The sequence below is a fragment of the Sinocyclocheilus grahami genome, unplaced genomic scaffold (assembly GCF_001515645.1).
Source record: "Sinocyclocheilus grahami isolate Dianchi unplaced genomic scaffold, SAMN03320097.WGS_v1.1 scaffold116.1, whole genome shotgun sequence".
Taxonomy (NCBI): domain Eukaryota; kingdom Metazoa; phylum Chordata; class Actinopteri; order Cypriniformes; family Cyprinidae; genus Sinocyclocheilus; species Sinocyclocheilus grahami.
In genome coordinates, this window is record NW_015505295.1 from 2,072,334 (window position 1) to 2,084,407 (window position 12,074).

The following is a 12,074-nucleotide window of genomic DNA, read 5'->3' on the forward strand; positions in this document are numbered from 1 at the left end:
TGGTAGCCATTGACTTCTATGGTATAATTTTCAATGCTGTGGAAGTCAATGCCTACCATTAACTGTTTGGTTACCAACTGTGCCTGGTTGAACTATCTTAAAGGGTAAAGATTTTGGTAAGCGTGTGGGAGATCAAGATTTGAATCTTGGCCAAACAATACTCGGGGACAGCAAATACATAAACGTTGCAAAAAGCATTTTATGGCTGCTGTGTACAGATCTGACTCTCTTTGCAAACCAGCAGGGCCTTGGTGGTGAAACACCTGAACATTTCTGCTGTTTGCTTTGAGAAGCGATGACTGACCCTCTCAAAACTGGTGCATTTATAACATCAGTTAATCTGTAAAGTTCTCCAGGGGAAATTTATGAAATCTAGTTTGAAATTGAAAAACGTGGCCATTTCAAATTCAATAACGTGTTTAGGTGCATTAAGTAACTTGATTTATGATTGCATGCTGGCACAGAATATTTTCCAGCAGCAGTGCTGATTTGACGGAGAGCGTTTAACGCGAGGAGACGTCGGTTCTCGATGGGCACCGGGCACGAGAACTGCTTAAGACGGGATTTATGGAAGCGGTTCCACGGCTTACCCACTCGGTACGGGCCACTGAGCGACAAGCCATTTGCAGATGGAGCAGCCTGTGTCTCCTCCCCACAAATGCAGGTTTGCATTTCCCTCTAATGGGATCATTTATAATCCCAGTAAACTCAAACTCCGCGGTGGAACGCTGCCACATCCACACTTTCCATGAGGTCCATCCAAACAGGGCCATGCGTCTGCAGCAGGAATGCGTGCAGACGTGTTAGCGCACCGCATCCCCGTGCGCGCTAATGTGGGTGAGTGGCAGCTGCGCGCAGACCATTAGGATGCCGCTAACATCCACCGCTAACAGCTCGCTGGAAAAATCTAAATTGGAAAATGATCATGGAATAATACCCAAACCCAAGAATCCCGCGTATGGAATATGAGAAACTGAGCGGGACCCAAAGAGCTCTCCAAAACGCAGCACTTTTAACATTTGCTGCTCACTTCATTTCGAGTTGTAAAAAAAAAACATTAAATCATCAATAAAAGCAAACACTCGAGAAAATAATGACAGAAAAAGATGTGGAACGAGTGACGAAGAACAAACAGTTATTCAAAAAAATTTACTAAAATATATGCATAATTCATTATTGCATTGTACTAGTTTAGACTTAAGGGGCCTTTGAGATATATATGCAGAAATGTAAAGATTAAGGTTCAATCCCTAAAGAATTAACATGACAAACTTTTCTTCTGGTTTCTAGTCCTACAGTAACCTCATAACCCAAACCCCCCAAAATTAATATTGAACAACAACACTGTTCAACAGTAGGCAAAAAAGTAGCTTAGTCCAGAACAAATGTTAAAATAAGAGCTTTGAGAGTCGGTGGACGTGTGTAAAATGCACGTGTGGATGGACTGCTCTTAATTAGGTCTTCCGGCCTTCATAATACAATTGAATAAACCAACTCAGAGTCTCTGTAGTTCTGGCCTGTTTATATGCTTTACGCACTGTAAATGTACCCAAGAGAAAACACGTCATAAAAAAAGAACAGGAGCACTTTAACAACGGAAAAGTCACAATAAGAGCAATGAGAACAAAGGCCTCAGCCAGTCTAATTGCTTTTATTTGTTCCCCTCATATGACTCCGCCTTCTCTTTTGAATAAATTAACTGAAGTCATCGCCGCTGTGATCTCAGCAGGTCCCGCATGCGTGTGTGCGAGCCGAATCACGTCTGGCTTAGATTAAGTGGTCTCTGCCAGTCTGAAAGCGATACAGGGGCTCTTTTGGACCCGTCCAGACAAACTCCCCCAAAAGCTTACGGATCCGAGTAGCCGATCACAGTACGGTGCACCCCGGGTGTTTAACCAAACACCGAAAACCCTGCGGCCTGAGAGGATCGGAGCCCAGAAAGCGTTTTTCTGCTGGATTAGATGTCGCAGAGCACTGGAGGAGGTCAGTGGGAGCTAATGGCAGTCAGATGGGATGCCTTTTCTCCTCTTTAAGCGGGTCGACGGCGAGATAACGAGCGTTGTCATTCATTACCCCAGAGGCTGATCTTTATGAGGTAGCGAGACATTCCATCTCTGCTGTGGTCTCGCTCGACCCTAATGAATGTCGTCACGTTATGACCTGGTTCCTGTAATGACTCGTCCCGGGATATACGGACTGCCGTGGTGAGCTCTTGCTTTAATGACTGAAAGGTCACAGCTGGGGTATGGAAAGAAATATTACCGTGTCATTGCGGTCATGACTGTGACACTAAAAGACATAAATGCTTCGTTGAATGTACAGTGCTTCGCACAGTGACAAATGCACTTACATTTTTACTAAATATAAGCCTAAAAAGCTTGCCAACAGATGCAGAACACAAAAGTGTATTTTAAAAACTGTCAAGAAAAACAAATCCCTAAATCTACCAATATGACAAAAGAACATCTCATTATGTTAGTACACAATTTTATGAATTTTCAAGTTAAGAAAAAAAATAGAGTAATGAAATATCCCTTTAAGGGCAAGGTATTGCAAAACAACCTCACGATATGATACAAGTCATGATGATAACATTTTTTGCAATGCATTAGGGAAAAAATATGAAACAACATGAGTTTTATTCTCTCTCATGTGGTTTGGCCTTGTTTTATCTTAATATGAAAAGTTAAATATTAATGCACAAATCAAAAAGTCAATATACACAACTGTTGAAAAAAATAAATTAACACTTAATTAGCAAAGATGAATTTAATTGAATTTAATTAATCAAAAGTGACCGTAAAGACATTTATAATGCTACTTTTCTATTAAAGGGGTCATATGATGTTGCTGAAAAGAACATTATTTTGTGCATTTGGTGTAATGAAATGTGTTTATGCGGTTTAAGGTTCAAAAAACACATTATTTTCCACATACTGTACATTATTGTTTCTCCTCTATGCCCCACCTTTCTGAAACGTGTTGAAAAGCTCATCGGTCTGAAAAGCAAAGTGTGCACTGATTGGCCAGCTATCCAGTGCGTTGTGATTGGCCGGATACCTCAAGTGTGTGACGGAAATGTTACGCCCCTTACCATACTGTGATGCCGTCTCCCGGCATGACCAGACAAAACCAATAAAACCCATAACAAATACATTATTGTTTCTCCTCTATGCCCCACCTTTCTGAAACGTGTTGAAAAGCTCATCGGTCTGAAAAGCAAAGTGTGCACTGATTGGCCAGCTATCCAGTGCGTTGTGATTGGCCGCATACCTCAAGTGTGTGACGGAAATGTTACGCCCCTTACCATACTGTGATGCCGTCTCCCGGCATGACCAGACAAAACCAATAAAACCCATAACAAATGAGGCATTTGTTGCATCCAGTGGGGACATAATTCTGGATTATAATTACTTATAATGTCTTTTTACGCACTACGTTGCATCGTGCCGCGTAAACATAAAACCATGTCTGCATTTGTGATCAGAGAAATGACAAACAACAAGCGCTACTCTACACCTAAATCCTTTAAATGAAAACGTACTTATACAGACTGTGAGTCAGAACTGTTCTGGAACAGTGTTGTAAATACAACTTAACCACTGATTTCTAGACCACTGTCCTTCCACTGTCCTTCCAAAAGAGCCAGCGGCTTGAGTGAGCGGCGGCCGGCGGGCTTGCGGCAACCACATGTGACGACCCCAGGCTGGACTCCACTTCGTCCATGGTGAAAGCCGATCCGGCGATCCACAGCGCAAAGTTGATGTATTCTCTCAGCGACCAGCACGGATCAGCTCCAGGCATGACAAAGCGGATATCGTCCTCTTTTGGAAGGCCAACCAAAGTAGTTTCGCTTTCACAACGAAACACACGGCAACAACAATACTACAGCGAGAATTAAAGTTACACATTCTTTTTTTGCGTGTTAGAACGAGCCGTTTTAGGTAGGCGTGGTTGACTCTTAACTTATAAAGAATATCTCTGGATTTGAGACTTTAGTCTTTGCAACTTTACAGATTTTCTTTATGCACCAAGAGCTTGTAACACTTCAAAGAGAAAGGAAAAATTTAAATAGCATCATATGACCCCTTTAATCAAATTATCTTGAAAAATGGGTTTCAAAAATTAAAGCAGCTCAACTGTTTTCAACACTGATATTAATAAGAAATGTTTCTTGAGCAGAAAATCAACATATTAGAATGATTTCTGAAGGACCATGTGACTCTGAAGACTGGAGTAATGATGTTGAAAATTCAGTTTTGCATCATAGCAATATAGTACATTTTTAAATATGCTCGATTAGAAAACAGTTAAAGTCGTAAATAATATTACACATTATTACTGATTTTTCTAAACAAATAAATGCAGTCTTGGTGAGCATAAGAGACATCTTTTAAAAACACTTTTAAACAATCTTGTTGACTCCAATACTGTAGAGAGAACAATACTGTAAGGATAAAAAAAATAAATGTAAAATTCTGAAATAAAACTTATATCAATATTTGACTATATCAGTAATGCTTTACAACATAAGAACCTAAAAAAAAAAAGAGCACTGGGATTTTAGTGAATCTTTTAATTTAGATGGTTGATTTTAAATTATACCCACTGATTCAACTCACCATTCATATATGTTCAGAAGAGCCACCATCACTACATTTTCATATAGTTTTTGAATAATATAGTTTTGAATCATATTGTGTTATGATTCCAATATTTCACTCACCTGACACCTAAACCAATTTCTTAGTCAAGTTATTTACAAATACCAAGCAAATCAGTTCAAACCAAATGATCTGATTCAAAAGAATGATTCAATCGCATGAGAAGCTAGCACACAATAATATCTGAGACTTCAAAACAGTGACGCTTTCATAGCGAAGCGTTTGCTCGCCTCTTTATGAAGACACATCTTTGCAGAAGTGCAACTGATACTTTTTAGTCTGGGGAGTGAATATGTCTGACTAGTGACTGGTAAAGCCATTCAACTTCAAAACTGGTTTCAAGAAGGAAAAAAAAACACATCTTTAAAGGTTTTATTTCAATTGCCCTAAAAACAGAAAAGAGGAGGAAAAGTCCATTCGGAACAGGATAATCATACATGTTTCGACATGCGGAAAACATTATTTCAATACAATTGTGTTAAAAACTGAACTAGTGATTTACTGCTGCTAGTTAAACCAGGTCAAAATTCCCTTTTTACAAGAATAAAATTAAAGAGTGCTCGCCCACTCAGAGGAATATAAATCTCTTCGCTCGCAGCAGCCATTAACAAAACCATTTTCATTAATTAAAACATGAAACACAAAGGCTTCGTGCCTCAACAGACTGGGAACGTTTTCCATCTTAAATTTAAGGAGAAAGCAAGTTTCAGGTGTTAAGTGTTCCGTTCCTGTTCTTCATGACGTTGGGCTTCAAATGACTGTTCGGGGAACGAATTAATGAATACATTTCCTTTAAAAAGGAAAAGACTGTATAGTCTAGCTCAAAAAGTACATATCGCTACTATTAACAACAAATAACGGATTAAATATTAGGCCAAAAAGAACGGAAGCGAGTGTTTGAGAGGATCTGCCTCTACTGTGGTTTCGACCACGTGCAAACGCCGGAAATCAGATATCCCGTCTGGCCTTTAACTCGCATCGCTTATTAATGAGGTTACGGTTCAAAGAGACGAAACATGAGACGGCATTAATATGGATTTACCACGTCCTCAAAATGTCTTTTTCATCATCTCCATCTCAAGCCGTCATTCACAGAGAAATGGTACGAAAACCACATCGTTACGCCGCCAGACTAGTCTTGAGCTAATGTCAAAAATATGAAATCTAGAGAAAATGAAGGGGGAAAAATGACAAGCCACCATTCATATCTTCATATTTTCCAGAGGGTAAATAGGAGTTGAAATTATAATGACATCAAGGAGTACACTTATAATCCATCAAATGGTTGTGTTGTATGGAAACGTCTTTTGTTTTTTACCTTCTGCCACTTTACACTTCACCTATACAACAGTAATAAAACATTAGGATGAGAAAAGACCTGAACTTGGAGAAACAGCATGCTGGTCTTGTGCAATTTTCCCTCAACGAAACCTATAAGGACGGTAAAGTGAAGCTGATATGTTTTGGGAACAATATTTTTAATGACTTGCAGCTATAAAGTTACAAAAGCATGACAGAACATATAATAAGTTCAGACAACCTTTTCAAACTTCCATAGTTAAGCTAAGCAAGACCATATAACTTTCCTCAGTTATTCTCAAAAAGACCCAATATATCCTTTTCTCAAAAAAACACAACATGACCAAAAATCTTCATTTCATCATAAATTGGTGATTGGTGGTAATGACTAAGAAGAAGAACAGGTGCTACGATCTGAGTTATGGTCCCGTTGGATGATGTTATATTGCTATTTCCCTCCCGTGACTAAACCGGTCCAGCCAGATAAAACGGCAATGTACTAAAGTATAAGACAACCCACTCATCTTCATGGACAACATAGTTAATCAAACTACCGGACAGTCACTGACTCAGAGTGGAAGACAAACCACAGGAGTGCAGACTCACTGCAAAAGACCGTCCCTGAGAAGGTCCGACTCTGACCCAAGGGTTTCTGTAAAACCACCACTGAGGTAAGGTAATGGTTACAGAGTTCAGGGGGAGGAGGGCAGAATGGGGGAAAGAATGATCCAAAATCCCTGGAGTGTTTGAGTCCCTCTAGGATGCAGTATAACTGTAAATGAAGGGCGAAAGGAACAGGCAGCGGGGAAATAAAGATAGAAGAGCAAATGGTGTCAAAAGAAAAACAACAAGCAAACAAGGTGGCAAGAATGAAAGCAAGAAATTAGGAACATTTCTAAAAAAGAAAGAAATGTATACAAAAGCAAAAAGCAAGAAAGAATAATTTAAAATCAGTATAAGAAGAAACGAGAAAGAGGAAACAAAAAAGAGGAAGAAAGGGTAATAGCAATTTTAAATCAGTAAGGAAGGAAGGAGGGAGAAAGAAAAAGAAAGAAAGAAAGAATAAAGCAAGCAAGGAAATTACAATCTTTAAACAAGAAAGTGAGCAAGCAGAGGGAAAATATGACAGAAAAAAATGATTGTTGTCAGATAGAAAGCAAGCAAATGATTATGAAAGCAAGACACGATTTCAAACCACTAAAGCAAGCAAGCAGGAAGGGGAAAAAAAAGAAAGGCCATTATTAACAGGGAGTTAAATAAGCTGAAGTTGATAGCTGTATAGAACCACTTTGCTCCCTGCCTGAGCCGCCAGCTGGGGTATTTGCATAAGCAGTAAAAGAGAGGGATGGACAGAGAGAGAGAGAGAGAGAGAGAGTGAGGGAGGGAGTGAGAGAGGGAGGGAGGGAGGAATCATACCAGACACTCCCACAACCTATAAAGCACAACCACACTGAAACACTCAGTGAAACCACACGTGGGTCTCTGCTCAGGGGGGAGAGCCAGTGCTGCATAGGGACAGAGAGCTGGAGAAGGAGTGTGCATGTGTGTTTGAGGAAGCAAGACGTGGATTTCAGCTCAGATGGGATGTGAGTGAGGACAAACAACAAGTTCAACCCTTCAGGATCAATTCTCCAAGTCTTGACGGTAAAGAAAAACTAATTTCAAAGGGTCTGTAGTGGCAAAGCAATGTAATACCAGAGCGCAACTGTACTAGAGGACTATCCAAGGAGCAAACAAGTGCAGGATTGGTTCTGAAGCTAAGAGATCCATGCATTACGAACTCTAGAGTCTTGCAAGCAACATTTGAGATCCGTGTGGAGAGGTTCAGAGGTTTCAGCAATGTCTTTCGCGATGGTACGATCGGCTCCCAGCCGATACCTGTATTCGGAGATCTCAATGATGTCAGAGGACGATGAAAATGGCAGCGAGAGCTCAGGCTCGGACGACCGCTCTTTTCTCTTGGACACCTCGGGGTACGACCTTAAAGTTGGAAGAAAGCGGAAACCTGGCATAGGAGGTGGTGGACGGCTGCTAGGGTCACCACCCAACTCCATGGGCACAATGGGTCCATTGCCAGAGGGCCGCCAACGCAATACAGCCAACGCACGGGAGCGGGATCGCACCAACAGCGTCAACACGGCCTTCACTGCATTGAGGACTCTCATCCCCACGGAGCCTGCCGACAGGAAGCTGTCCAAGATCGAGACCTTGCGGTTGGCATCCAGTTACATCTCCCACCTGGGAAATGTGCTCCTGGTGGGCGAAGCTTGCGGGGACGGACAGCCGTGCCACAGCGGAGGGCCGTCGACTTCAAACTACTACCACCACCATGGCTTGCCAAACCGGGACTCGGAGAACTCGCAGCCCAAACAGATCTGCACGTTTTGCCTCAGCAACCAGAGGAAACTGGTGAGTGAGACGCATGCAGGTGTTCGCCGTTAAGGTTGTGCAAAGATCTGGATGTGTTCAAGTCCACAAACAAGCTGAAGAAATACAGACAGAGGTGTGAAATAAGGCTGAACCTTGGGGAGGGATAAAAGCGGGTCTGAATCATTCTCTGCTAGTAAGGTCACTGAGGGCAATGACGTGAGGCAAAGTTAGTCAGGATACAGTTGGGATGTATTAAATACTATCAAAATAAACTTGTAGATTACCTTTTAAACAAGTAGTTGCAAATGTTTGTTTCCTTTCTACAAAGCATTTCTGTAAATCTAGCCACAACAAAGCAGTTTATATACACAAAACCTACACTCTTAAAAATAAAGGTGCTTTATAGCGATGCCATAGAAGAACCATTTTTGGTTCCACAAAGAACAATTCAGTCTTTGAAGAACCATCTCTTTCTTACCTTTTTATAATCTGAAGAACCTTCTTTCGCCACAAAGAACCTTTTGTGAAACAAAGGTTCTTCAGATGTTCAAGGTTCTTTATGGAACCATTTAGACAAAAAAGGTTCTTCTATGGCATCGTGAAGCACCTTTATTTTTAAGAGTGCTTTAAGAGAGTTCTAGATCTGGCACTGCAAAAACGTTTAACTCAACAGATAGCTGATAAGGCATAGTTTCAGATATTCTGTCCTACACCGGCCAACTACGTCTTTTAGTGCATCTGTGTCGTAATTCTCAGCCTCCCCGAGATAATGTTTGACACTGAAAACCATCCTCGGTGCTCTGAAGCTGAGTTATGACTTCATCCACATGTCCTTTTCCATCAAGGGCGATATCTCTGTTACAGAGTGCGCTGCTATCATGACCTCATAGACAGATGCAGTGAAAGATCGGATTAAATGTAGCCCAACAGAAAATATCCAATCAACAAAGAGACTGTCAGGTAATATACAAACACATTATCCAGCTCTTCCCCCGGTGAGCGTGACTGCGCTGACCTTGGCCCGTGGAGTCAACATCACAGCACATTAAAAATAAAACTGTAAATCACGCTCTGGCTGTGAGGAATACAATGACACCAAACCAAAAACAGGGGGAAAACTGTAATTTAAACTTGCATAGCGAAGAACTGTCAGAGGTTGAAATATAGCACACGCTCAAGACAATTACACTCCGCCATGACACAAGAGCATTTTTGGTCAGGGTATCTCACCACCGCAACGTGTGTTTAATCCTCAAAAACCTGAAGTGCTTCCAGAAGCCATTGAGCTACATTTTCTTTTCTGGATCTTTCAAAGTAAGGTCTGTAGTGAAGGAAAAAAACAATAAAAGATAGCAACTGATTCTGCTGTGGATACTCTGCACCGCATGGGTGAATTACGACAAACCTAGTTTGGGCCATTTATGACAAATGAGAAAATGGGAAGCATAAATATGCAAATGTAAATGGTCCGTGATCTATATATCAGGCCATGGGAATCTAGGGAACATCTGCTGCTGGGTATTTTCCCCCCCAAGTAGCCGTGCACCAACCTCAGCGTTTCACTCTCACATCCTGTGTTGCTCTTAGTCGCTTCTTCGTCGCCCAATTAATATCCTTGTCAAGCACGAAATGCAAAGTGCTCGGACCTTCGTAAATCTTTCAATGGAGGATTTTCACAGATTTCTGAAAGGAACTCCGCATTCTTTGCACTTTCAGCTGAGAGCATTAAGGCCATTAAATTGTTAAGATTTCAATGGATTTATCTTGTAGTAAGTACAAAAAAGTGAAGAATATTTCCCATAAATCCCAAAAACTGATTAGCAGACCAATTTTTATAAGTCAAACTGATCTAATCAGCTGCTATTTAATCATTTTCTGCAACAAAATATCTGAGCTTTAATGAAATATCAACAGGTCTGTGTGAGCAATTCATGTACTCAGCTAAATTGTCTAAACATTAGGGCTGGGCAAAAAAAACATTGATTTTTTGATATATAGTTTTTTAAAATGTGGTCGATTCAATATCGATTCCCAAAGGCCACGGATTGATTTTTTTCAATATTTATTTCCGCAAACATTGAACATAAGATTTACGTTAATCTTATTATTAGTCTAATCCACTAGATGTCACCCCCTTATTTGCCTTGCGCGATGTTACAACGGAGAGTCCGTCATTCATTCATTGCTTAAAATGGCGGATTCCGGTTAAGGGGTGGTCACACTAGACTTTGAACGTGCTAAATTTTTTTGGACACCGCTGCGAATATGGGCGGGAGCAGGATATGACATCACGCGCCAAGGTTTCCCCTCAGTTATCAACATGGATTCCGATGTGCTTGTACTGTGTCTTTTGTGACGGCGTCGAAAGCGTCTGGAAAGGAGAAGGCTGTGGATTCACTACGGACTCGGAATGAGCGGGGACAGTTCCAATTCAGGAGCTTGGGCTGGATGAGGATCGCCACAAGAATTACTTTCGGCTTTGTCATATTTTATTACCTTTTTTTAAACTATAGTGAATAAAGTGTATTAATGAATGAAATGTTCAAGGTGTCTGAATAAATTTTGGTTTGACTGTACATACATACATACATATATACACATATACATATATATAAAAAAATTTAAGTGCTGTGCTTTAAGTGCTGTAGGTTTTTCCCTATATATATATATATATATATATATATACACACGCATACACACATACATACATATATATACATACATACATACATATATACACATATACATATATATAAAAAAATTTAAGTGCTGTGCTTTAAGTGCTGTAGGTTTTTCCCTTTAAATAGGTCATTTTATAAGTTCTTGAGGTGTGCAAAATTAATTTTAAAATGATTCTGAAAATATAAAATAACGAACAACATTAAGTAATTTAATAATACACTTGTGTATAATACACTCTCTCTCTTTCTATATCATCTGTTCCTGTTTCCAGTGACACCGCAAACTTCTTTTTTTATTTGATTTTTATAATCTTTTAAAGATGTATTATATAAAATAAGACGCTGCACTACAGTTAAAATTAGCACTTCCTCCATTTTTGAATTTCTGTACAGAGAGGTCGCGCAGTGACATATCGATCTTCTACTGGTCACAGGTCTTCATGTGATGCGAATTCGCAGGTCAGAGTTCACCAAACTTGAACTTTGGAACGCAGCGAAATGCAAAATTTTTCGCATGAGGTTGCGTTTCCGGTCTTACGCATTTGCATGCGTATGAATGGAAGTCAATGGAACGAAAAGTGCAGTGTGACCACCCCTGGCTTGCCGCGATAGACGGTATTGACAGTGATACAGGTTAAGCCGCAACACCGGTTAAGTCACTTGCCCACCGCGTCACCGACCCCACCGTCGTTTAGATTTTTTATAGAAATAAAAATAATTTAGTTCAGTAAAAGAACAGACACTACAATTTAAAACTGAACGCTGCTGCTCAATGCAGCGTGCCGAAAGGCAGTCGCATCACAGCTGACTGACAAGAAGAGTGAGGTGAGACAGACAAGACGATCGCGGATGATTTAGTTTCGAAACGAAATGCAAAACCGCCTGTTTGGCAATATTTTGGATTTTGAAAAGCCTGTTGACTTTTGCCGTTTATCTAAGGTGATTTTGGAAGTTTTTTTAAACATTCGTTTCTCATTTAATTGGTTCCACGGTGTTTGCTGATTTTTACTTTATTTAAACTTTGTGTAATTTATTTATTTTATTTGACATCAAGGTGTAT

General features: G+C 40.3%; 2 protein-coding genes across 2 annotated transcripts in view; one reads left to right on the forward strand and one right to left on the reverse strand.

Annotated features, from left to right (window-relative positions):
• bop1 (BOP1 ribosomal biogenesis factor) overlaps positions 1-12,074 on the reverse strand; it is a 109,152-nt gene that overhangs the window by 52,390 nt on the left and 44,688 nt on the right. The gene's annotated exons all lie outside the window — the stretch shown is intronic.
• LOC107589438 (basic helix-loop-helix transcription factor scleraxis-like) overlaps positions 7,462-12,074 on the forward strand; it is a 16,836-nt gene continuing 12,223 nt past the window's right edge. The window contains exon 1 of the mRNA XM_016277882.1: positions 7,462-8,372. Coding sequence (XP_016133368.1) covers positions 7,803-8,372 — 570 coding nt within the window. The 5' untranslated portion in view covers positions 7,462-7,802. The remainder of the gene's footprint in view (positions 8,373-12,074) is intronic.